The sequence below is a fragment of the Poromitra crassiceps genome, assembly GCF_964638095.1.
Source record: "Poromitra crassiceps genome assembly, chromosome: 19".
Taxonomy (NCBI): domain Eukaryota; kingdom Metazoa; phylum Chordata; class Actinopteri; order Beryciformes; family Melamphaidae; genus Poromitra; species Poromitra crassiceps.
The window spans coordinates 22,565,135-22,589,485 of NC_139646.1; the positions used below are offsets into that span (position 1 = coordinate 22,565,135).

General features: G+C 45.9%; 1 protein-coding gene across 1 annotated transcript; it reads right to left on the bottom strand.

Annotated features, from left to right (window-relative positions):
• Positions 1 to 926: 926 nt before the first annotated feature.
• Positions 927 to 23,883, bottom strand: cfap52 (cilia and flagella associated protein 52; the record flags this gene model as incomplete). Its single annotated transcript, XM_083655847.1, has 14 exons — positions 927 to 1,111; positions 3,212 to 3,323; positions 10,268 to 10,370; positions 11,401 to 11,552; positions 17,255 to 17,400; positions 17,871 to 18,019; positions 18,648 to 18,818; positions 18,966 to 19,066; positions 19,955 to 20,071; positions 21,198 to 21,297; positions 21,611 to 21,739; positions 22,829 to 22,968; positions 23,269 to 23,468; positions 23,823 to 23,883. 14 exons carry the CDS (start codon positions 23,881 to 23,883, stop codon positions 927 to 929), a joined length of 1,866 nt encoding a protein of 621 aa, XP_083511973.1.
• Between the last annotated feature and the right edge of the window lie 468 nt (positions 23,884 to 24,351).

A 24,351-nucleotide genomic window follows, 5' to 3' on the forward strand; every position in this document is an offset into this window, starting at 1 on the left:
GAAGTCTGAAAAAACACTCTGCAGTGTTAGTAGGCCTACTTAGTGTAGTCTGAAAAATCACTCTGCAGTGTTAGTAGGCCTACTTAATGTAGTCTGCTCTGGGTAGTTATGGAGCATTTCGACCGTCGGTATCGGCTCGGCTCGCCTCACTCATCTTTTTTGGTCTTCCTCTGGGCTGAGCAGGTACCATAATGTGACGTGAAAACACTGCAGACAGTCTGCAGACTACTGATTCTGAGAGAATCCTCTTGCATTGCGCACATAATATGCTAACTGTAGCAACTCTTTTAGCTTACTATGGTGTGTAACGTTAGGATTTGTTATTTTCAGCGGTCTTTTGTGTTGCTGCCTTCAGCCTCCTCTTCTTGCTTCTTAGCCTGAACAGACGATTGCAGCAGCAGCGATGTGTGTGGCAGCATTGGAGTAGCAAAGACCAGTGCAGAAGGGAGGCATATTTAAATGGACCGCCTTGTGATAATGGATGTGATTGGTGAATGATTAAATGTTGATCCAATCAGCGGGCTGTCAGCTGATTACAGCCGGGGCGTAGCCGCGTAGCCTATGACTAGTGTGTCCCGCATGAACTAACGCCATGCTTCATTTGTGAGAGAAATGAAAGGCTCGGCCTAAACACATTGAGGGGGTACTTGATGGAAAACCAGCAGCTACCAAAAGCAAGTCGAGTAGACGACACTATGCGGTTGAAATGCGCCATTAGTGTAGTGTCGTGTTAGTTAGTGTAGTGTCGTGTTAGTTAGTGTAGTTAGTGTTAGTATTAATTCTAGTGTTAGTGTGAGTCTGGGATTGTGCTAATTGCTCATAGGAACCTTAAGACAGTTGGTTTGGTGGACGTTGGGTGTGTGAGGATGGTGTTGTGTGTTTAAAAGTCACTGCTGCCTCCGTCTTCCATGGCTCCCCGTGGCAGGTTAGGAGGTGGCGGGCGGGTGGGGGTACCTCCACTGGAGAATGGCTCCGTCGGCGCTGCTACTGACCAAGGTGCGGTTGTTGGTGCAGATCCTGACGCTGGTGATGTTGCCGCCGTGGCCCACGCCCACGTGGGTCACCTCGCCGTCCAGGTAGTTCCACACCTTCACCAGCCTGTCGTCTCCACCTGGCACGGAGGAGGGGCAAAAGACACCAGTGAGCTTCAAGTACCTGGGAGTCAACATCCACCAGGACCTGACATGGGCCGGCCACACTCACCCGGCCCAGCACGTAACAGGATGTGAGCTGCCAGAACTGCAGGAACTGTATAATCAGCGGTGCCTCAGGAGGTCCCTGAAGATCATTAAAGACACAAACCACCCCCACAACAGCCTGTTCTCCCTGTTACCCTCAGGGAGGAGATACAGGGCCGCTAACATCCTTTTTCTTAAAAAAAAAAAAAAAAAAAGTTTGTGTAGGTCTGATTGGAGTCATATATTGTATTTATAATGTTTATTATTTTGTGTCAGTGTGTTGGCACTAGAAACAATTGTTGTATTTAAAATGTGTCTGAATAATCCCGTAAGGGATGGGCTGCGTGCAGCCAGACACGAAAATAAAATATTCATTCATTCATTCATTCATTCATTCATTCATTCATTCATACAGGGTCCCAAAAGCACGCACAAATCGCTTGAGGGACAGTTTCTTCCCGCAGGCCACGAGACTCCTTAACATACACAAATAGTGAGGTAGCTGTACTGTACCATACTGTAGCTGCTACCATTACGTATGTCTAATGTTTAATTGTATGTTTAATTAGGTATATGCTATTTGCACCTGTGCAAACAGAACGTCAACTATGTTTAAGTATGTCTAAAGTATGCACATGCCATGTGCACCTATGTGCAGTGAATATGCAACTGTCTCTGACTTGTCTTATCACTCTACTGCCTTATTGCTTGTTGTGTCTCTTGTTGTTTTCCTGCACTCATATGCCCTGTTATTTTTTGTACTATGTTGTAAACGGAGTCCACAGCACAAGAATTTCACATGTGATACTTGTACTACGGAGTGACAATAAAAATCTTGAATCTTGAATCTTGAGCTGAGGACAACTTGGGGAGAGCATTCATCACCCGTGTAACACCTTCAGGTGATTGGATGAACCATCTGTCCATCACCATGGCTCGCTCTCGCTGGGGTCACTCCAAAGCCCGCCCATAGCTGCCTCATAGGACGCTGATTCAAACCAATAGATTGGAGCGCTGCAAGATGGATTCATCGTGTGATCTCATGATCTCACGGGATCCAGCTGCCTCGCAAGGTTCGGCCGAATCACTGCCGATCTTTCGGAAAAGACTAAAGACACACCTTTTCAGCCTCCATCTGGGCCCTTCTTGAAACTAACTTCCTTCTCTCTCTCTTAAGAAGAAAAAAACAAACAAAAAAAACGTACTAACTACTTACTAACTTAACTTTACCACTATTCCATCAGAAGTTGTTGTTGTCATAGACTGTGTTGCATAGTTGATTGCTCTATTGCTGACAAAAATGTGTTATTATTGTAAGTCGCTTTGGATAAAAGCGTCTGCCAAATGACGTAATGTACTGTAATGTAATGTTAATAATCGGCAATGAACAAGTATGAAATGACGACTGTGTACCTAATGAGCGCTCATGTACCCAAGAGATTAGATCAGATTAGTCATTTCATTCTCTCCCAAATTGATGCAGACACAGAGAGTAGGTGTGACAGTGACAGTGACAGGGGGCACGGTGGCTCAGTGGTAGAGCTGTCGCCTCACAGTTGGAAGGTCCTGAGTTCGATTCTCGCCTGGGACACTGTGGGCGCTGTGGTTGTGTTCCCCCCCATATCTTCAGTGCCCACTGCCCAGGTGGGGTATCTCGTCGTAAGGGCCTTTCTCTCTGTGTGGAGTTTGCATGTTCTCCCCGTGCTCCCCCAGGGGGCTCCTCCGTATATAACCCCCCCACTAAAAACATGCAGAAGATCAGATCGTCATCGTCATCCGACCAGTGACGACAACATCCAAAGTTGGTCCCCGGGCGCTGTGCGAGAAAGCGACCACTGCTCCTGGCCTGCCCCCCGGAGGAAAGGACATGCCTGGATGGGTTAAATGCAGAGGACACTTTTCACCGGCCACCGTCAGCATGAGTGTGTTGTGGCCGCATGCATGTGTTCGTGTGACAATAAAAGACGGGGCTTGTCCCGTTACGAGAGAGAGAGTGTAGCAGAAGCTGCCGGCTGATGTGTGGCTGCTCGTACCCGTGACAAAGTGCGTGCCGTCCTGTGAGATGTGCATGCCGTTGACGGCGCCGGACAGCGAGCCCTCCAGCTCTCTGATGGCCGAGCCGTCGTACACCTCCCAGTAGCCGATCTGAGGGGGAAGAAATACAACAACCGATCGCATCATCAGAGTGAAAAGCGCTTAAATGCGTCCTACATTATTATACACACTTGTGTGTCAGTTTTGTGCTGTGCATCGAGTGACATTATGCAGCCTGTTTGAAGCGCAGCACCTAATCTAAATAAGAATTCCCGGGGGAAAATAAATCATGTACTATGCACCATAAATGATACACATTGCTTTTGTTCTGTTCACTGCAGTTTGTAGCGCGCGGTATTATTACCAATGAGTGTTGACACATTTGCGTGGACAGACAGAGCGCTTCTCTGCTATAGGCCCACTTTCCATACGGTATCGTTTACTATGGTGATCATATGCAGCCACGTCTTGTCTGTGTCCTCCAGCTAATGCCTTTAGCGCCTTGTTTATCCTCATTATCCTGTAAGGAAACGAGCGGGCCTGTGGTTTGGAGTCTTTCAACGTGTCACACACCGCTGTTAAAAGCACGTCGGCTGATCTAAATGAGATGTAATCATCACGACGGGCTTTGCAGCTGTCAAAGTATCAGGGCGTTCAAAAAGGCAATTGCTGCTTGAAGTTATTTATAGCGCGAGCGGCAGCGACGTCACAATGCCACGTGCCCAGAGAGGCCCTTTGTTGTTATAGACCCTTTTCACGGGGGCCATTTTGTGTCGAAAACGCAGGGTAAACACAGGTGCGAGCAAAACACTAATGAGGGTTTCCAAATGCCAATCATGGAAGTTTGAAACCCTCATTAGTGTTTTGCTCGCACCTGTGTTTTACCCTGCCTTTTCGACACAAAATGGCCACCACCGTGAGAAGGGGTCTATTAAACGGCAAAGCTGATAACGGCTTCAGAGCGGTAAGGTAAATCAAGGGGCCAGATGGGTCCAGTCATTAAGATAGTCCTTGTGAATATGGCTTCACTGATGGAAGATTCAGTGACACGCCTTTACAGCTCCCAGTCTGTGCCCTGAAGTCCTGAAGCCACTTCAAAGTTAGCCCAACACAGGCTAAGTAGATTGCACTTCAAAGTCAAACTGTGGGGAGGACTTTGACCACACAGTTGACATGACTCAGGATGTCATGATGTTGCACTGGGCCTTAAGCCTAATCTTTAGAAATACCATTTTGGCGCGCTTTGTGTACTCATTTCTATGGTGGAGCCTCTGGAGACGATGCGCCATGGGCACACTTTTTTGGGGTGTGACCAAACTCATGCCAACTCATGCGCTTACTAGAGTGCCGCGCGCCCAGTCGTTGTCTCTCTGGCTCGAGCCAGAAGGGACACAGGCGCGTGAAGCGCATGAAGCACGCGGTGCGCTATAAGCGCTTGAGTTGCGCATCGTCTACAGCAGTGGTTCCCAACCATCGGGCCGCGGACCGGTACCGGGCCGCAACGCATTTGGTACCGGGCCGTCAGCCCAGTAAAAAAAACATTACATTACATTACAAACATTTTTTTTACAAACTACAAACATAAATAAACGTCAACTTGAAACTATGTTTCAACTACCACACAGCCTATAATACTATAGCCTATGTTTATTAAAAATATATATATATATAATTGACAAGCGGTCCGCAACTTTTTTCCCCATCTACTGTATCTGCCGGTCCGCGGCACAAAAAAGATTGGGAACCCCTGGTCTACAGAGTATCCACCCCAGAAATAAGCGCACACAAAATTGCTAGTTAAATGTATTCAAGTAAGCCAAACCTCTGAATCAAGAACTCCTACTTTAATTTATTCTACATCACACACCAAAGTTAAAATCGAATGACAGAAAAATCTATATGGTAAATGGTAAATGGCCTGCATTTATATAGCGCTTTTATCCAAAGCGCTTTACAATGAGTAGATAGTCTACATTCACCCATTCATACACCAATGGCGGCAGGCTGCCACGCAGGGTGCCTGCACACCATCGGGAGCAAGGAGGGTTAAGTGTCTTGCTCAAGGACACAACGACAGCAGCTGGGAGGGAGCGGGGATCGAACCGCCAACCCTTGCGTCATTGGCCGACCCGCTCTACCTCCTGAGCTAAAGCCACCCCTACTATATATATAGCCTGACTTTTGACTGCTCCACAAGGCTGTCTGCTTCTATACAAATGACAGAAGCTCATAAAAGTATTCTATTTGACTGAACTATATGAAATGAAGAATGGAATTATTAAGTACGTTATTTGTGAAAGGAAAATAAGAGTTCATATTACATGGGGGCGTTGCTTAGAATAAGCCTAACATCCATGAGAATAGCCTCTGAGGCTGGATTTAATTTCTCAGCACAAGACATAATGAATTATGGGAGGGGAAATGTAATCTCACGCAGACATATCAAATACAGTTTGTTATAATGGAATGGAAGAGAAACAAAAGAAGAAGAAAAAAACATATTTATAGTTGGAGAATTGCAGGAGGACTCAAAGCAATAAGCTGCCCCTACAGGGCACAGCTGTCCCTACAGGGCACAGGAGCATTTCTGTGGGGGCTGCTCCAATGCCTTTCCCTGCCTCCCAAATGGCTCGTTCAGATGGAATGGAATGACCTGCTGGCTGCTGATGGTATTGATGTTCCAACAAAATGATTTTGTAAAACATCGTTTAGAAAAGCAGAGCAGCCACCTGAGGAGAGACTGATTCATTCTGATCACCGAATGGAAACAATATTCCAATTCATTCATCTAAGATAGTATTTGTTTCCGATATGATTACCAACAACAACAAAAAACTTTGTAAGTGGCCGGTCACACCATACACCGAAACCACGGCGAAGCTACGCTGAAGCCATGCAGTTTAATTTCGGCATCCTTGTTAACAGGCGAGACCGTTCACACCAGCTGCATGCCACGGCACGCTGAAGCCGCGCTGAAGCTGCGCTAAAGCGATTGTTCAGGCTTCTGTTCTATTTTCCAAGCGCGCTGAACCCGAGCTGCCAGGCATGAAGTCAATGGGAGTTGTGGGCGGGTTCAAGGCACGAGTGAGTGAGGCGCTGAGGAAAAGAGACTGCTCCTAATGTGACCGGTTAAGCGTCAGTTCAGCTTGAGCCTGCCTCAAGCTTCAGTTCTGCCTATGTTCTGCCTGTGGTGTGAACAAAGCCTGCCATCAAATAAAGCAGCATGCACTTCTAAATAACATCTATCATTATCACCTGATTACTTTTTATTGGTCTGTGTGAAATTGATATTTAGGTATGTCCCAGGGTGCCGAAAGGAAACATTCCAACTCCTCTCCCCCTCCTCCAGTCACAACGTCTCGCTCCCCGCTCGGCTCATTTCAGCAGCTTATTAGAGGCTCCCACCTGTGGGAGTTGCTTTGGCCCATCTGTGTTCCCTTCACTTCAGCCTGGGAAACTGGCCCACAGCCACAGCCTGGGCCACCAGCAAGTTAATGACATGCAGCAAGCAAAGCTACTGTAGCCAGTCTGCCATGTCAGGCTACTGTAGCAAGTCTGTCATGTCAGACTACTGTAGCAAGTCTGTCATGTCAGACTACTGTAGCAAGTCTGTCATGTCAGACTACTGTAGCAAGTCTGTCATGTCAGGCTACTGTAGCAAGTCTGTCATGTCAGGCTACTGTAGCAAGTATGTCATGTCAGGCTACTGTAGCAAGTCTGTCATGTCAGACTACTGTAGCAAGTCTGTCATGTCAGGCTACTGTAGCAAGTCTGTCATGTCAGGCTACTGTAGCAAGTATGTCATGTCAGGCTACTGTAGCAAGTCTGTCATGTCAGGCTACTGTAGCAAGTCTGTCATGTCAGGCTACTGTAGCAAGTCTGTCATGTCAGACTACTGTAGCAAGTCTGTCATGTCAGGCTACTGTAGCAAGTCTGTCATGTCAGACTACTGTAGCAAGTCTGTCATGTCAGGCTACTGTAGCCAGTCTGTCATGTCAGGCTACTGTAGCAAGTCTGTCATGTCAGGCTACTGTAGCCAGTCTGTCATGTCAGACTACTGTAGCCAGTCTGTCATGTCAGGCTACTGTAGCAAGTCTGTCATGTCAGACTACTGTAGCAAGTCTGTCATGTCAGGCTACTGTAGCAAGTCTGTCATGTCAGGCTACTGTAGCAAGTCTGTCATGTCAGACTACTGTAGCAAGTCTGTCATGTCAGGCTACTGTAGCCAGTCTGTCATGTCAGGCTACTGTAGCAAGTCTGTCATGTCAGGCTACTGTAGCAAGTCTGTCGTGTCAGGCTACTGTAGCCAGTCTGCCATGTCAGGCTACTGTACCAAGCCTGTCATGTCAGGCTACTGTAGCAAGTATGTCAGGCGCTGTCTGCTATGTCAGCTTTCGCTCCCCTTTCATCCAGGGAACAGGGCGTTTGCCATGGGAGGAGAAACAGCTATCCTTTCACAAGGCCTTTTAGGTCATCCCGTCCATCAGTAAAAAGCTACCAATTCTCTATTCCAGTGGTTCTCAACCTTTTTACATCAAATACCACCGCAGAAATGACCACCATGAAAGTATGAGAGGGAGGGAGCCGCGTGTACCTTTTGTCACCAACATACAGTGTGTCCTTGATTATTATGTGCATACTTCATTGCACCATGATGTCTGCGCTCGTGTGTGAGCTCCTCAAGGACATCATCAACACAAAGACAAAATCATCATGTTATGCTAACAGTGTCAATGGGCTCCTGCTTTATTGTAAAAACGGTTGCAACGTCCCTATTCTCAGGTAAGGGTGCTATACTTTACAATTCAGCCATATAAAGCGTCAAGGCTACATTCAACTCGAGGCAAATAATAATGTCACAATAATACGCGTAATAGGACTGGAAACAATACACTGCTCAGTGTGTCCATCGAAAAAGCAAAACAACCCTTGAAAAAGCAAGCCAACACAGGAGAGAGGCACAGGGCCACTGCATCATATCCAACGTTGGGGTTCAACCCCTCCACTCAGCACACCATCAAAGAACTGCTTCATCCTGGTGTCTGGGTGGTGTACTGTACAGGTAAAAAGAACTGCTTCATCCTGGTGTCTGGGTGGTGTACTGTACAGGTAAAAGCACTGCTTCATCCTGGTGTCTGGGTGGTGTACTGTACAGGTAAAAGCACTGTTTCATCCTGGCGTCTGGGTGGTGTACTGTACAGGTAAAATAACTGTTTCATCCTGGTGTCTGGGTGGTGTACTGTACAGGTAAAAGCACTGCTTCATCCTGGCGTCTGGGTGGTGTACTGTACAGGTAAAAGAACTGCTTCATCCTGGCGTCTGGGTGGTGTACTGTACAGGTAAAAGCACTGCTTCATCCTGGCGTCTGGGTGGTGTACTGTACAGGTAAAAGAACTGCTTCATCCTGGCGTCTGGGTGGTGTACTGTACAGGTAAAATAACTGCTTCATCCTGGCGTCTGGGTGGTGTACTGTACAGGTAAAAGAACTGCTTCATCCTGGCGTCTGGGTGGTGTACTGTACAGGTAAAAGAACTGCTTCATCCTGGCGTCTGGGTGGTGTACTGTACAGGTAAAAGAACTGCTTCATCCTGGCGTCTGGGTGGTGTACTGTACAGGTAAAAGAACTGCTTCATCCTGGTGTCTGGGTGGTGTACTGTACAGGTAAAAGCACTGCTTCCTCCTGGTGTCTGGGTGGTGTACTGTACAGGTGTCTGGGTGGTGTACTGTACAGGTGTCTGGGTGGTGTACTGTACAGGTAAAAGCACATGCCTACCACCGCGGAGACTAGCGGTGTGATCAGTCGTTCCTACCGACACAATTGGCCGTGTCTGCGGGTGGCTTCTCCTCTCTTTAAAACTCCCACTCTCTCTCTTTTGTCTCTTTTTTCCCTTTGTCCACTCTTCACTGTTGAATGACTTTGTGTGAATTGACTCAGCAAGGTGAGGGCTGGCATGAAGGGAAGGGGTTTACTCAGCAAGGTGAGGGAAGGCATGAAGGGAAGGGCTGAGGAAGAGAGCGAGGGCAGACAGAGTGCCTGTGTCCCGGGATGAGCAGATGGTGGATCTGGCACGCCGGTGCACGGGTGGCATCGGCACATCCGCAGGAAGGCAGCGAACGCCACAGCGCTCTCTTCTATCCCCCCTCCCCTCCCCTCCCCTCCCCTCCCCTCCCCTCCCCTCCCCTCCCCTCCCCTCCCCTCCCCTCCTCTGACTCTCTCTCTCTTTCGCACTCTCGCTCGGCACATCCACGGCGTTACAGTGTTAATCAGTACAACTTGTCCTCACCTCTCGGCACGCAGTCAGGCCCACAGTGTGGGTCCAGCCCGGGCATGTAAACAAGCGCTACAGAGTTAATCACTAACAATCAGCAATTGCGAACAAAACCACAGATGTAAAGTGCAGAGTGCGTTTGCCAGGTCGACTGCCAGCCAACACAATGGCTTAATTGCATCGAGCTGAGAAAAATACTACGAGCTTTTCTATATCATCTATGGACAATGCATGCATCTGTGACTGTGCGAGGCTCCAATGCAATTTAGAGAGAGAGTGGCGTCAGCGGAGGACCAGAATGCGTGACTCATTAGCCAATGAACAGCCAGGAAGGGGTCTCGCGCTACTTTTCAATGCTAAAATAAAGCTGATAATGTACAATTTGATTTTTTTTTTTTAACGAAAAAGAAAAAAAAAACACAAACTGTCCATTTTGCTGCAACTTGACAGTGCTGCTTAATCCAGGACCTTACTTCCTGGAACTCTTGAGAGTAAAAAACTGGTCCATTGGAGTGAATGGAGATGTCGCGACTCTTCTATATACGTGGCTCTGTCTGCACTGGCCCATAAAGGGACCCTATTATGCTAATGTAATTGATTATTGTTTCATTCTGGGACTCCACTAGAGTAGCTTTGCATGATTCACAGTTCAAAAACCTCCTTATTTATTGTGTACTGTCCCTTTATGCAGCCTATCAGTTCAGGCTCTGTCTGAAGTGCTCCGTTTTGAATGCACAGCCATTGTTACACATTGGGTAAATGAGTGTGAGTGGCTGTGAAACACACCTTTCTGTCAGTGCCACTGGTAATGACTTGGTATTCCTCCGGGTGGTAGCACACGCTCTGGAACAGCGTGTGGGCGAGCACCATCTGATTCCTCACGAATCGCCTACAGCGCGGGACGCCCAGCAGGGGGCAGAGGAGAGGAGGGGAGGGAGAGACAGAAAGAGAGGAGGGTGAGTTTCACCTGCATGGCAAACGGTCTAAGGAAAAGGCCATGTGGTCTCACGTGACGGCACAGTGTCGTTTGCTGTGAGGATGGTACATTTTCCATTTCCCAGCCAACCCAAGTTCAGTTCAGTTCAGTTCAGTTCAGTTATGTTTATAGCCAATCAATCAGTCAATAACGGCCTTCTACGGTCTGTTATTTCTGTATGGGCAAACCAAAAGAGCACCTTCAGCATTTTGGTCTCGTTACAACTTGGACCCAAAGGCGGCACATTCTAATTTCCACTGCCATTTGCTGTCTGCTGGCTCCACATTGTCATCAGACATGTTTCTACTGGATAATGTAAGATAATAGATGTTTAAAATCACACTAACATGCATTTTCCCATCCGTTTATTCAACTCATCTGCTCCCAGCAAAGTTGACCTAGATGAGTTTCAGTAAAATCAAGTTTATGGGTCACCCACTTTATGTTTGTGGGGTAAATAATACAGCATTAATTAACTACAATATTCAGTTTAGTGGAGATGGTTTCAGGCAGCTCTCCAGTGGTGTATGGCATTTCCATCTGCATGTGTGATGCCCAAAAGAGCGCATTATGCAGTAAAAAAATAAAAGATTTATGAACGTCCAAAAGGATAAATTGTGTGCTGACATGTGTGTGTCTATGCATCTGTGTCCTTGCCTTGCCTTCAGAGTATCGCAGGAATGAGTCTTTAAGACCCGGAGGTTAACACTTCTGGTTCCCTCATCTCAAAGTCAATGGGATTTTTCTATGGGGATTTGTGTTAAATGCCTGAAATAAGGTCTGTGGTCAACAAAGGTTTATGAAACTTTGTGTTCAGCAAGATCATCTCCACAAATGAGGATCATGAGGGAAGCAGAAGTGCACTGGCTTCTGGGTTAGCCTACAAAACTACGTCATCCCTGTGGTACTCCATGTGTGATTGATATGCAGCTGGGTCGCTCACACTAAGTCCCAGATGATGCAGGCACCGTCGGCGCTGGCGGTGACGCACGCTTTGTCGTCGCTCTTGATCTTAATGCAGGTGACTTTGGCCTTGTGCTCCTTCATGGTCTCCAGCAGTCGGTGGCCTCTCGGCTGCAGCTCCCACACGCGCACCTACAGCACAGAGCACTGTGAGAACACCTACAGCACAGAGCACCGTGAGAACACCTACAGCACAGAGCACTATGAGAACACTTACAGCACAGAGCACTATGAGAACACCTACAGTACAGAGCACTGTGAGAAGACCTACTGCAGTACAGAGCACTATGAGAACACCTACAGCACAGAGCACTATGAGAAGACCTACAGCACAGAGCACTATGAGAAGACCTACTGCAGTACAGAGCACTATGAGAACACCTACAGCACAGAGCACTATGAGAAGACCTACAGCACAGAGCACTATGAGAAGACCTACTGCAGTACAGAGCACTATGAGAACACCTACAGCACAGAGCACTATGAGAACACCTACAGCACAGAGCACTATGAGAACACCTACAGCACAGAGCACTGTGAGAAGACCTACAGCACAGAGCACTGTGAGAACACCTACAGCACAGAGCACTATGAGAACACCTACAGCACAGAGCACTATGAGAACACCTACAGCACAGAGCACTGTGAGAAGACCTACAGCACAGAGCACTATGAGAACACCTACAGCACAGAGCACTATGAGAACACCTACAGCACAGAGCACTGTGAGAAGACCTACAGCACAGAGCACTGTGAGAACACCTACAGCACAGAGCACTATGAGAACACCTACAGCACAGAGCACTATGAGAACACCTACAGCACAGAGCACTATGAGAAGACCTACAGCACAGAGCACTGTGAGAAGACCTACAGTACAGAGCACTATGAGAACACCTACAGTACAGAGCACTATGAGAAGACCTACAGCACAGAGCACTATGAGAACACCTACAGTACAGAGCACTATGAGAACACCTACAGCACAGAGCACTATGAGAACACCTACAGCACAGAGCACTGTGAGAACACCTACAGCACAGAGCACTATGATAACACCTACAGCACAGAGCACTATGATAACACCTACAGCACAGAGCACTATGAGAAGACCTACAGCACAGAGCACTATGATAACACCTACAGTACAGAGCACTATGAGAAGACCTACAGTACAGAGCACTATGAGAACACCTACAGTACAGAGCACTATGAGAAGACCTACAGTACAGAGCACTATGAGAACACCTACAGCACAGAGCACTGTGAGAAGACCTACAGTACAGAGCACTATGAGAAGACCTACAGTACAGAGCACTATGAGAAGACCTACAGCACAGAGCACTATGAGAACACCTACAGTACAGAGCACTATGAGAACACCTACAGCACAGAGCACTATGAGAACACCTACAGCACAGAGCACTATGAGAAGACCTACAGTACAGAGCACTATGAGAAGACCTACAGCACAGAGCACTGTGAGAAGACCTACAGCACAGAGCACTATGAGAAGACCTACAGCACAGAGCACTATGAGAAGACCTACAGCACAGAGCACTATGAGAACACCTACAGTACAGAGCACTGTGAGAACACCTACAGCACAGAGCACTATGAGAAGACCTACAGCACAGAGCACTGTGAGAAGACCTACAGCACAGAGCACTATGAGAAGACCTACAGCACAGAGCACTATGAGAAGACCTACAGCACAGAGCACTATGAGAAGACCTACAGCACAGAGCACTATGAGAACACCTACAGTACAGAGCACTATGAGAACACCTACAGCACAGAGCACTGTGAGAAGACCTACAGCACAGAGCACTATGAGAACACCTACATCACAGAGCACTATGAGAACACCTACAGCACAGAGCACTATGAGAAGACCTACAGCACAGAGCACTATGAGAACACCTACAGCACAGAGCACTATGAGAACACCTACATCACAGAGCACTATGAGAACACCTACAGCACAGAGCACTATGAGAACACCTACAGCACAGAGCACTATGAGAACACCTACAGCACAGAGCACTATGAGAAGACCTACAGCACAGAGCACTATGAGAACACCTACAGCACAGAGCACTATGAGAAGACCTACAGCACAGAGCACCATGAGAACACCTACAGCACAGAGCACTATGAGAAGACCTACAGCACAGAGCACTATGAGAACACCTACAGCACAGAGCACTGTGAGAAGACCTACAGCACAGAGCACTATGAGAACACCTACAGTACAGAGCACTGTGAGAAGACCTACAGCACAGAGCACTATGAGAACACCTACAGTACAGAGCACTATGAGAACACCTACAGCACAGAGCACTGTGAGAAGACCTACAGCACAGAGCACTATGAGAACACCTACAGCACAGAGCACTGTGAGAAGACCTACAGCACAGAGCACTATGAGAACACCTACAGCACAGAGCACTATGAGAACACCTACAGCACAGAGCACTATGAGAAGACCTACAGCACAGAGCACTATGAGAAGACCTACAGTACAGAGCACTATGAGAAGACCTACAGCACAGAGCACTATGAGAACACCTACAGCACAGAGCACTATGAGAACACCTACAGTACAAAGCACTAATTGTTGTGGAGAAAAACCATCAGACAATTATTAGGGGTCCAAGCACGAAGTGCGTGGATCCCTATTGTATCTGTTCCGATTATTTATTTATTTTTCTTCTTCTCCGGTAAAACTGTATGTACAGCAGAAACTGTAATGCTCAGCGTAGCCAGACTGGGCACATAGATTGTAAATGTGCCTCACTACTCAAAAACAAAAAATTACCCATATCGGCCAGATGGTGGCGCTATAACAGACCATTTCGCGTTATGGTCCATATCTTCTGAACCGTGAGGCGTAGAATCAAAATTCCACTTCGGCTGTATTCCCTGGATCAATACGCATCTATCCATATAGGCCACGCCCATTTGCGTGTGCCTAGATTTTCCGCCATTTTGAATTTTATCAAAAACCTACTTTTGCTATCTCCTCCCAGGCCATTTGCCTGAATGAGCCTAAACTTTTTCTGTGGCATCTCTGGACTTACCTGACTCAAAGTTATTAAAGGATTTTGGATACCTGAAACCGTCTTGAAATGATAAATGTTTAAACTTTTGTGTATTTACTTTTGTTCTTTTCCTGCCCTAAAAGTGTGTGGATCTCAGAAACCATACACCCCCCATCACCCAAACTTTCCACACAGGTTCACGACATCACCCACTACTCAGAGTAAAAAAATTACACCAATCCACCAGATGGTGGCGCTATAACAGCCAATTTCACGTTTGTCGGTCCATAACTTCTGAACTGCGAGCTGTAGAATCAAAATTCCACATCTACTGGTTTCCCTGGAGCATCATGTATCTAACCCACTAGGCCACGCCCATTTCTGCGTGGTAGATTTTCCGCCATTTTGAATTTGATCAAAAACCTACTTTTGCGAGCTCCTCCTAGACCGTTTGGCCAAATCACACAAAACTTTTTCTGGGCCATCTATGGACTACCCCGACCTAAGGTTAGTAAAGGATTTTGGATACGTGAAACCGTTTTGAAATGCTAAATCTCGAAACTTTTAATGAAACACACGCCAACACTAAATTGCCCACAACTCATTAACCGGTCAATTACAACTACTGCTGCTACTACTGCTACCACTCCCACTACTACCAACACTACTACTACTACTATTACTACTTCTGCTACTATTACTACTACTACTACTACTACTACTACTACTGGAAGTTGGAATGTAGCATTTTGGGTGGGGTTAATGTGTTTTGGGGTTCTGCATCTGCTGTAACATAATACACAGTTGGTTTAGATGTCACACAGTAATGCCCGATCCACAAAGACTTGACACCCACGTTTGAATAAAAACAAGTTTATGCCATAATAAGGTTACATCCGTGCCTCGTCATTGCTGTGGAAGGATGGTGTAGGGGTAAAGTAGCAGACCCCAAAGCTGGAGGTCCTGGGTTCCAACCACGGCCAGGTAACTGTTTTATTTTTTGAAAATGTAGAATAAAGGTTAATCTGGATATAATTATGTATAACGCTGCTGAATACACACTGTGTACATAGCAGAATAACTGAATATGCCTATTCATGGTAATGTCATATTTCGACGTCATCTTGACATTCCTGTGTAGATGTCTAAATGATCCTCAAATCGGCTGTGATTTGGCCTAGTCCTGGACGTCACTGAAAGATGATATCAGAACATCATCATGATGTAATTGTGTTTGCTGGGAGCCTTCTTTCAGATGAGAGAGGAAAAACATTCCAATACATTATTGTGTCTTCACATGTGAAAGGTCCAAAAAGAGAATTCAATCTGAATTATCCTTGTCACTCATGTGCTCATTGTAACAGCACAACCCACACCAATTAGTTCAAACACCTCCATTCAGGGCATACTTTTAATGTAAAGTGGTGCATTATGTGTGTAATACAAAAATGTCCTTAATGGTAAATGGACTGCATGACAAGCTGCCATGCAGGGTGCTGGCTATAGTCACCAAAAGCAATTTCAGGGATAAACCCCATCAACCTTCTGTAGTGGACGCCACTACGCCCTATGGTTTGATGTGTGTGTGGGAAAGACACAATGACAACTGAAAATTCTGATTTCAGAACACAAAAGCTCCATCATGAGACAAGAACTAACCTCTCCTGTTGCAAAACACGTTCTTGAACACAGCCATGCAATCTCCAGCTAACATTTCCAAGATATTGAAAAAGTTCATGAAACACCGCAAAATAAGGAGGCAGCATGTGGGGTTTTAATTAATGTCACTGACTTAACTGTCTGAAGTTGAAAGTTTTTCATCCCACATGGGGTTTGAACTTTGAGCGGCAATGGTCTTTAGTTAGCATAAGTCATGTGCTTTACCAAGTGAGCTATCCAGACTGTTGTATTTAACTTTGTAGACCATATTATATGTATCTGCAGAGCCAGAGAAGTACTTGTCGTATTGACAGTATGTTCTACCCAAATACCACTTTCTGTCCAGATACTTAAAGGGATATTGTACACAAAAACTGCTTTCTATCCAAGTACTACTTCAAGTTTCAAGACATCACCCACTACTCAGAGGAAAAAATTACACCAATCTACCAGATGGTGGCGCTATAACAGCCAACCACCACTACTACTACTGCTGCTGCTGCTACTACTACTACTACTATTGGCTACTAGTGGCAGCTGTGGCTCAGGAGGTAGAGTGGGTTGTCCACTAATTAGAAGGTTGGTGATTCGTTCCCCGGCTCCTCCAGTCCGCACGTCGAAGTGTCCTTGGGCAAGACACTGAACCCCAAATTGCTCCCGATGGCTGTGCCAGCACCCTGCGTGGCAGCTGGCTGCCTTCGGTGTGTGAATGGGTGAATGTAGGCACATTGTAAAGCGCTTTGGATAAAAGCGCTATATAAATGCAGTCCATTTACCATTTACTATTCTTAGTACTTCTGCTGCTACTACTGCTACCACTCCCTCTACTACCAACACTATTACTACTACTGCTACTACTACTGCTTGGAAACCGTCAGGTCACCGGATCTCAACCAAACTTTGTTTACTTGTGCATATTAGTCTGAATAAATGTGCACTATCTGACATATACCCCCCAAGTCACCGGAAGCTTGGACCCCGCATCGCCGCTTGCGGCTATATTTATTATTATTATTCTCAGTAGAGTATTTTATCTACATCTTAAAACATGACATTAGGGGTATTTAACCAAACCCTATTAAAGACATGGTGCCCGAAGGTTGAGTGTTTATCCAAATAACACTTACTGACCTGTCCCTCTCCCCCGCCACTGATGATCTTCCTGCAGTCCCTGGTGCCAGCGATGGCCGTCACACCCATGCTGTGTGCGTCATGGATGACCAACATGGCCCGGCCGCTCTCCGGGGCAAACACACGGATCTTACCATCGTTCCACGCTGGGAAACGCACAGCCACAGGTATTATTGCTCGTTGTGCGTCACCGAGGATATTAATTTTGCTTCACTACATGAGTCAACATGACAGTTAATTAATCCTAATGGAAGCCTGTTCTATTACATTCAGGGTTTCCCCTAGGATGGAGCTGTAGCAGCGGTGGTGAAGCATAACAAAAAATTGGTTTCAATTAAGTCAAGTTATAAATGTATTATAATATCTTATGAATGTGCTCTGCTCATAATGTAAATGATTATAGACATAATCTTCATAGAAAGTGTGACTGAATGTATTTATTTTCAACAGTGTTATTCAGCAGCAGGCTATATAGGGGAAACACTGACATGAATAACAATGTTCCAGGTTGCTGAAGAACAAAATACAACTATCGCTGCGTGCTACAGCTCATAATAAGTAGCTGAGCAAGTAATAAGCCTCTATGACTTGTCTGCAGAGATCTCCTGATACCCACCGCTGATGATGCTGTGTCCGTCGACCATGAAGTCCAGGGCGTTGCAGGTCATGTTGGGGACACTGATGCGCAGCAGCTCCTTGGGCCTGCCTTTGTACCACAGCCTGATGTCATCCCGGGAACAGGTCGCAAACAACTCAGACGTCCCGCTGGCAGAGAAACCGAGAAGAGATGTGTGGAGTTATAGTTACGTGAAAGAGAGCACAGGCATATGGCTTGTTCACCTGGTCATGAGTTGATTGTATGTTCTTTCCCCCAAATATCAATATGATATTCATGTTGTGATTAAATACGCTTGGTTCAATGCACATAATATACAAGTGAAGAGAGAATAAGATAACTCGGTTCTATAACACACCATCAATAGTGTTTTACTCAGTCCATAAGTGACAGACATGGACGAAGCAAGCATATATCGCCCTCTAGTGAGGAAAACGGGGTATTGAATTCATGCATCGGAGATACAGAAGGTGGTTTACATGATCTCAACTGAACATTAATCTTCAACACTAACATGAATCTTCAACACTACACAGTCATCGTCGACTAGTTTCAAATAGTGAGATAAAGTTTAAAAAAAGAAGATGACGACGACGAAGAAGAAAGAAAGAAAGAGAGAAAGAAAGAAAAGAAAGAAATGCCATCAACAATGTTGTGCTGACCCAAGCAGAACTATTTAGAAGTAGTGTGACGTTTTTGATGTGATATCCTAACCGTAATAAACTAACCGACAGTAAATGTGCCGTCAGTAAATGAGTGTCTCTGCCTGCCACTCACAAAGGGATGGCCACGTCTCTCACAGAGCTGTTGTGGCTGGTGGAGATGAGTTCAGCCTGGAGGTCCTCGGAGCTACAGCAGTAGATCTGAGCGGCCTCGGTCCCCACGAAGAACTGCTGTCCCGCTCCTCTCAGAGCGATAGAGGTCACTGCTTTTTCCAGCTGGACTTCTCTGAAGTGGGGAGACAAGAAGAAAGGAGGAGAAATAACTATGATGGACAACACAGTCGTGTCATAACGCATGAATACAGAGGGAGAGATTGCCTGGGCCTTGTATGGGCGGTTCGTAGCTATGGGGATGAATGATAGCTGGACTGACTTGAGAGGCTTAAAGTTGGCTCCGGAGCAGAGAGTGAGGAGGCCTGAGGCAGAGCCCACCAGGAGGTCCCCACACTTCAGGATCCTGAGGGCGTTGACCCCCTGCACAAACAGAGGCATGATATGAGAACAGGCTAGAAAGATGCTGCCCCGCTTCCAAAAAAAAGGCTGATACAGCATTGCAGCAGTTTCTAGATTCAGCAAAAGCAGAAAACATAAATTTATTTTTTCTTTCTTGTTGTTGTTGTTGTTGTTGTTGTTGTTGTTGCTTTATTTTTCTATTACACTGACTTTCTCCCATTTTCTCCCAAATTGTACTTGGCCAATTTCCCGCAGACACGGCCAATTGTGTCTGTAGGAATGTCTGACCAAGCCGGAAATACCGCCGAATTGAACCCAGGTCTCCGCGGTGGTAGGCGAGTACTTTTACCTCAACTCTAACTAATCCCCCCAAGAAAACATCACTTTCATATTTATGGCTCTAATGTTTAGGACATTAGCCGAGCCGTCTATCTACAAAGAGTTATGCTGAGAGAAGAGTTTAATAAGAAGTTTCGGCTCAAATTGTTGTGAGGCAATTATTATTATTTTTTTAATCAGGAAGTAAAGACTAGATCATTGCAACGTTAAAATAGTTCCAACCCCCTTTATAGATACACTCTGGATACTAGTGAAGCAAAAGCAAATATATTTCATGTAGAAAGAAGACTCAGGATTTCAGCAATGGAACAAAGGTACGTCCTACATTTTTTTCAGTGGATACACTTTGTCATATTTATCATCTCACAGATCATAAGAAATTACGGCCGCAGATTATATAAGATGTATAACCTGATGTGATATGAGAGACTGTATATGTTGCCCAAAGAGCAGGGATACGGTTGGATCAGCAAGAGGGCCCACTGAGACTGAACTATCAGAGACCTTTAGCATGAGCAGCAGCTGAAATGTTAGGAGTTAGGAGTTAGGAGTGTAATGACTGTGACCTACCTGGCTGTGTTTCTTCTTCACTGGCCCGCAGCCATTCAGAAAGCCAGTCTTCAGGTTCAGCCTCATTATGTCTCCGCTGCTCGTGCCGCAGAAAATGAACTGATCGTCTTCTGAGATCTGCGTAATAATACACTTTATTACCATACGTAGCCTAGTGTGTACATTCAGTTAATATGGACAGCTGTTTATTAGCTGTTGTTATGTTTTCAGCTATGCCCTGCATATCTAACCTTGCAAGGCAGCTGGATTCACGCAAGATCATGAGATCACGATCACACGGCAAGTCCATCTTGCCATGCTCCAATCTATTGGTTTGAATCTGAACCACCAGTGGTTCACACCAATCAGAGGCAGCTACAGGCGGGCTTTGGTGTGACGACAGTGAGAAGCGAGCCCATGATAGACGTGATAGACAGATGGTTCATCCAATCACCTGCCAGGTAGCTTTTTGAAAAGTGCCTGCCCCTTTCAAACACCTGTCTTTAGAAATAACAACGGGGGGAGATCGATTTTTTTCCCTTTTGTTATTTTTTGTTCTCACTTAAACTGAATGTTTTATGGTCACTCAACATTCTCAGGATCACGTGTTGGCTTGGTTCGAGCCTTAAAACTTGTTATATTTGGATTTATCGAAATGTCTATGGAGAAAATGGACGCGGAACTTACTTCTGGGGAAAACTACGTCACGAAAATTCACGTGCCTGTTGAGCTCTATAGCAATCCGTGTAACCAACTGGATAAAGAAAATGGTGCACATTATTCACCTTATGTAGCCCCGCCCACTTGACCCGGTTGTGTTATGACTTCCTGTTCAAAACACCGGCCGTTTTACCTGCTCACTAGTACTGTACTGTCACAGGAAGTGTAAACACAACAGGAAGTAACTGGCTGACCCCTGTGTTGGAACATAAGGTGAATAGCCTCTCACCTCGGGCGGCTTTAGCTCAGGAGGTAGAGCGGGTCGGCCAATGACGCAAGGGTTGGCGGTTCGATCCCCGCTCCCTCCCAGCTGCTGTCGTTGTGTCCTTGGGCAAGACACTTAACCCTCCTTGCCTCATATGATTGGTATGAATGTAGACATGAATGATGGTGGTCGGAGGGGCCGTTGAGCGCCGATGTGTGGCTGCCACGCTTTCGAACCACCAGTACGAATGGTGTGAACGAATAATGATTCTGTGAAGCGCTTTGAGCACTTGGAAAGGCACTATATAAATCCAATCATTATTATTATTATTATTATTACCTCGATGCATTTGACAACCCTCTTCAGTTTGCCAGTCTGACACTCGGTTGGTCTGATCTTCCGGTTGTGGAGGTCCAGCTCCCAGACTCGCAATGTGCCGCTGCCCAAAAACACACCAATCACATGAAGAAGTACAAAGAGAACAGCAATATTCATAAGAGAGAACAACAGGAATGTCATGGCAGTAGCCATGCTAAGGGGAAATGAATTACAAGCCACGAAGAGAGATTGTACTGTAGACATTAACAGCCACACTTTTTATGCATCATTATTAGTATTGATGTGTTTTGTATCAGGCTGAAAAAAAGATTCCATTCATTCATACAAAATGAATGTAACTACTAGTGTTCACATAAGCACTAGGTTGAGACTACGTGGAGGCTACTGCATGCTAGCAGGTGTCATTCGCTCACTTTCCAGCAGAGACGAAGATGTTGTCGTTTGTGTTGGAGTACTGTATGGTGAGGCAGTGACCGGTACTGAGGGGAGAGGCTGGGCTCCCACAGATCGCCTGCTTGGTCTCAATGTTCCATACCACTAAGCTGAAAACACACAGAGACACACATTCTTTCATATATACATTTTTAAAATATACACTTTTACACCACACTTATTGTATATAGTAGCTCATGCTAAATGTTGTAAATGTTTGTGTGTACCCGTGCCTTGATTGCTTTACTTGTGCATATCTTTTTCTGAGTGACTCACACAGGGTGAGTACTTAGTTAGAGCGACACAAACCGGAGTCAAACTCCTTTTATGTGTGCATACTTGGCCAATAAATCTGATTCTGATTCTGAAGTGCAGAATTGGTACAGTCCCAAGGCACATTTGTGGCGATTATTGTGGTATACTTCTTTCTGAATACAACAAGTGGCTGGTGGTGGATGTGTGAAAATGCACAGGTAAGGTGTGGAAATGCAGAGTTAAAATGTACTGAAGAACAGGCATGATTTGCAGAAAATGTTCTTAAATTAGCACTGCACGGTGGCAAAACACTGTTCTATATCAATGACAAAAAAACATGCAAAATGCTGTATAAGCCTTCAGGTGAATTTATGGTTACTGTGGAGTGTCCAGTGTTTGCTTTGCGGTGTTCACAGCAAGACCGTTGTCTGTGCAGAGGCACAGCATTTTATGCTAAATGCAGTACCAGCACAGTGTCTGCAGGGAGCCCAGAATCAGCTGTCAGGTAGTCAGTTTGCTCCAATAGAATACTTCCCTAGTAACCAACTAACATAGCAACCATTAGCCAATCCGCCTCGGAACTGACTGCGCCCTTAGCGGAGACCTCTGCGGAGTTACAATTTTTTGAGAGGGGCGCGGAGCTCGGTCAGACCCCCGCACCGGACACACCGCAGTAACCATGAATGAACCTTTACTGTGGGAAACAATTTGGTCATTCAAAAAAAGATGACTATGTATGGTAATGTTGTTGCTTACTCTGATAAATCTTGTTTTTTACGATGTATGTAACATTTAGATTTAGAGTGAGCACATTGTATACCCTGATTTGTTTGAGACTAGTCGCCTCCATCCAAGTTGAAAAAGTGTGCCTACTCCTCACAGTGCTGAGTATCAGTGAGAGAGCACAGCTTGCACCGGGTTGCACCAGCCAGCGGGATGTTTACCTGCCGTCATCCTGACCCCCAAGGGACACCAGGTACTTGTCGTTGGGAGAGAAGGACAGGGCCTCCACCTTGGCCTTGTGGAGCTGCTGCAGTCGGGCATAGATCGCTCGCTGTGCGTAGTCCCAGATTATTATATCAGCCTAGACACACAAAAAAAAACAGATTAAATCACAGACTAAAGGCCGTTTCAGACAGACTCCGACGGGACACACGGGCAATGGAAATGTAGGAGTGGCCATGTGGGAGTTCTCACTACGATTACATTTTTGCCATCCCTTGAATGGATTCAAACCTAGATATTTTTCTTGCCTTCGCTCATTAAACGGTGAAATACATAATTAATTATGATGATTTGAAAGCTGAGGCGTTTATCTGGGCCATTATCATCATCAACTTCACACAAGGGAGTAAGTAGCATGCATCATTTAAATTAAGCTTGCATTGAAACCCATGGGGGTGACCTCTCCAGAGGCCACGTAGCATCCACTTTTGGACACTGACACACAGGAGACATTGCTTGTGTGTCCGTGCAGGAACTCCTGCTTGCCATCTTTGATTGCCTTCAGTATGACTGTGCATCCCAGAGGATATATCAGGTGCTCTCTGTCTGGATGCACTCTCAGGCCCGAAAACAAATACCCTGATGAAACAAAAGAAGTAGCATAAGTTTAGTGTGCCATTTTGTTTTAAGCAAGGAAAGGCCAGAGGAAGAGAAATGCATTGTTGTCAATAGTGTCAAAAAAAGAGAATGGCCTAGCTAATTTCGAGCACAGCCAGACCAGATCATGTATAGTAGCTAGTAGGTAAATAACATCACTGTAGTCAGAAGGTGTAGCCTAAGTAAGCTAGCCTCAGAATTCGACTACAGTGAAAACGTAAATCATGAGTAGGCTAATCGAACTCTGAGGCTGTAACCTAACTATGCCAACCCACAGTGCACTGGAACTCCTGATACATCTTCAACGAATTACCGTTTAGGTTTGAAATCACTCACCGTTGAATCCTATGACAGCCTCCAACTCCAGCTGAGGAGTGTCCTGAGTATCACGGGACATGGCTGAAAAACTAGATATATATTCAGTCTGTTCTGCAGGTATAGTTTTATTTGTGTAAAAAAAAAAAGTCAAGTTACAGACGCAAACTTTTGGCGAACGGGTTGATTGGTACAGTATCAACTAGCCTCGAGGCTAATCTCAAACAAACGTTACCTAGCAACAGATGGGGGTCTGTTGGCCAATGCCATTGGTTGGTGTGACTTCCTGACAATTTCATGCTGCCTTCACGTGCTAACCGACTGCTCATGGACTGCTCTCACGAAATAGGAGTTTCAGAAGAACCACGACTCAAACTTTCAATTAATTTTCTGGAGGAGGGAGCGGCAACACAACGGACTGGTAACTGGCTTTGATTCAAAGCTGTCTGCCTGGTGTGTTTCTGCTTTGGGAGGGAGACATGCGGTGACATCTTTAAACATCCTGTGCTCCTGTCATGTAGCCACAACTTCTGTAAAGCCTGTGTACAGA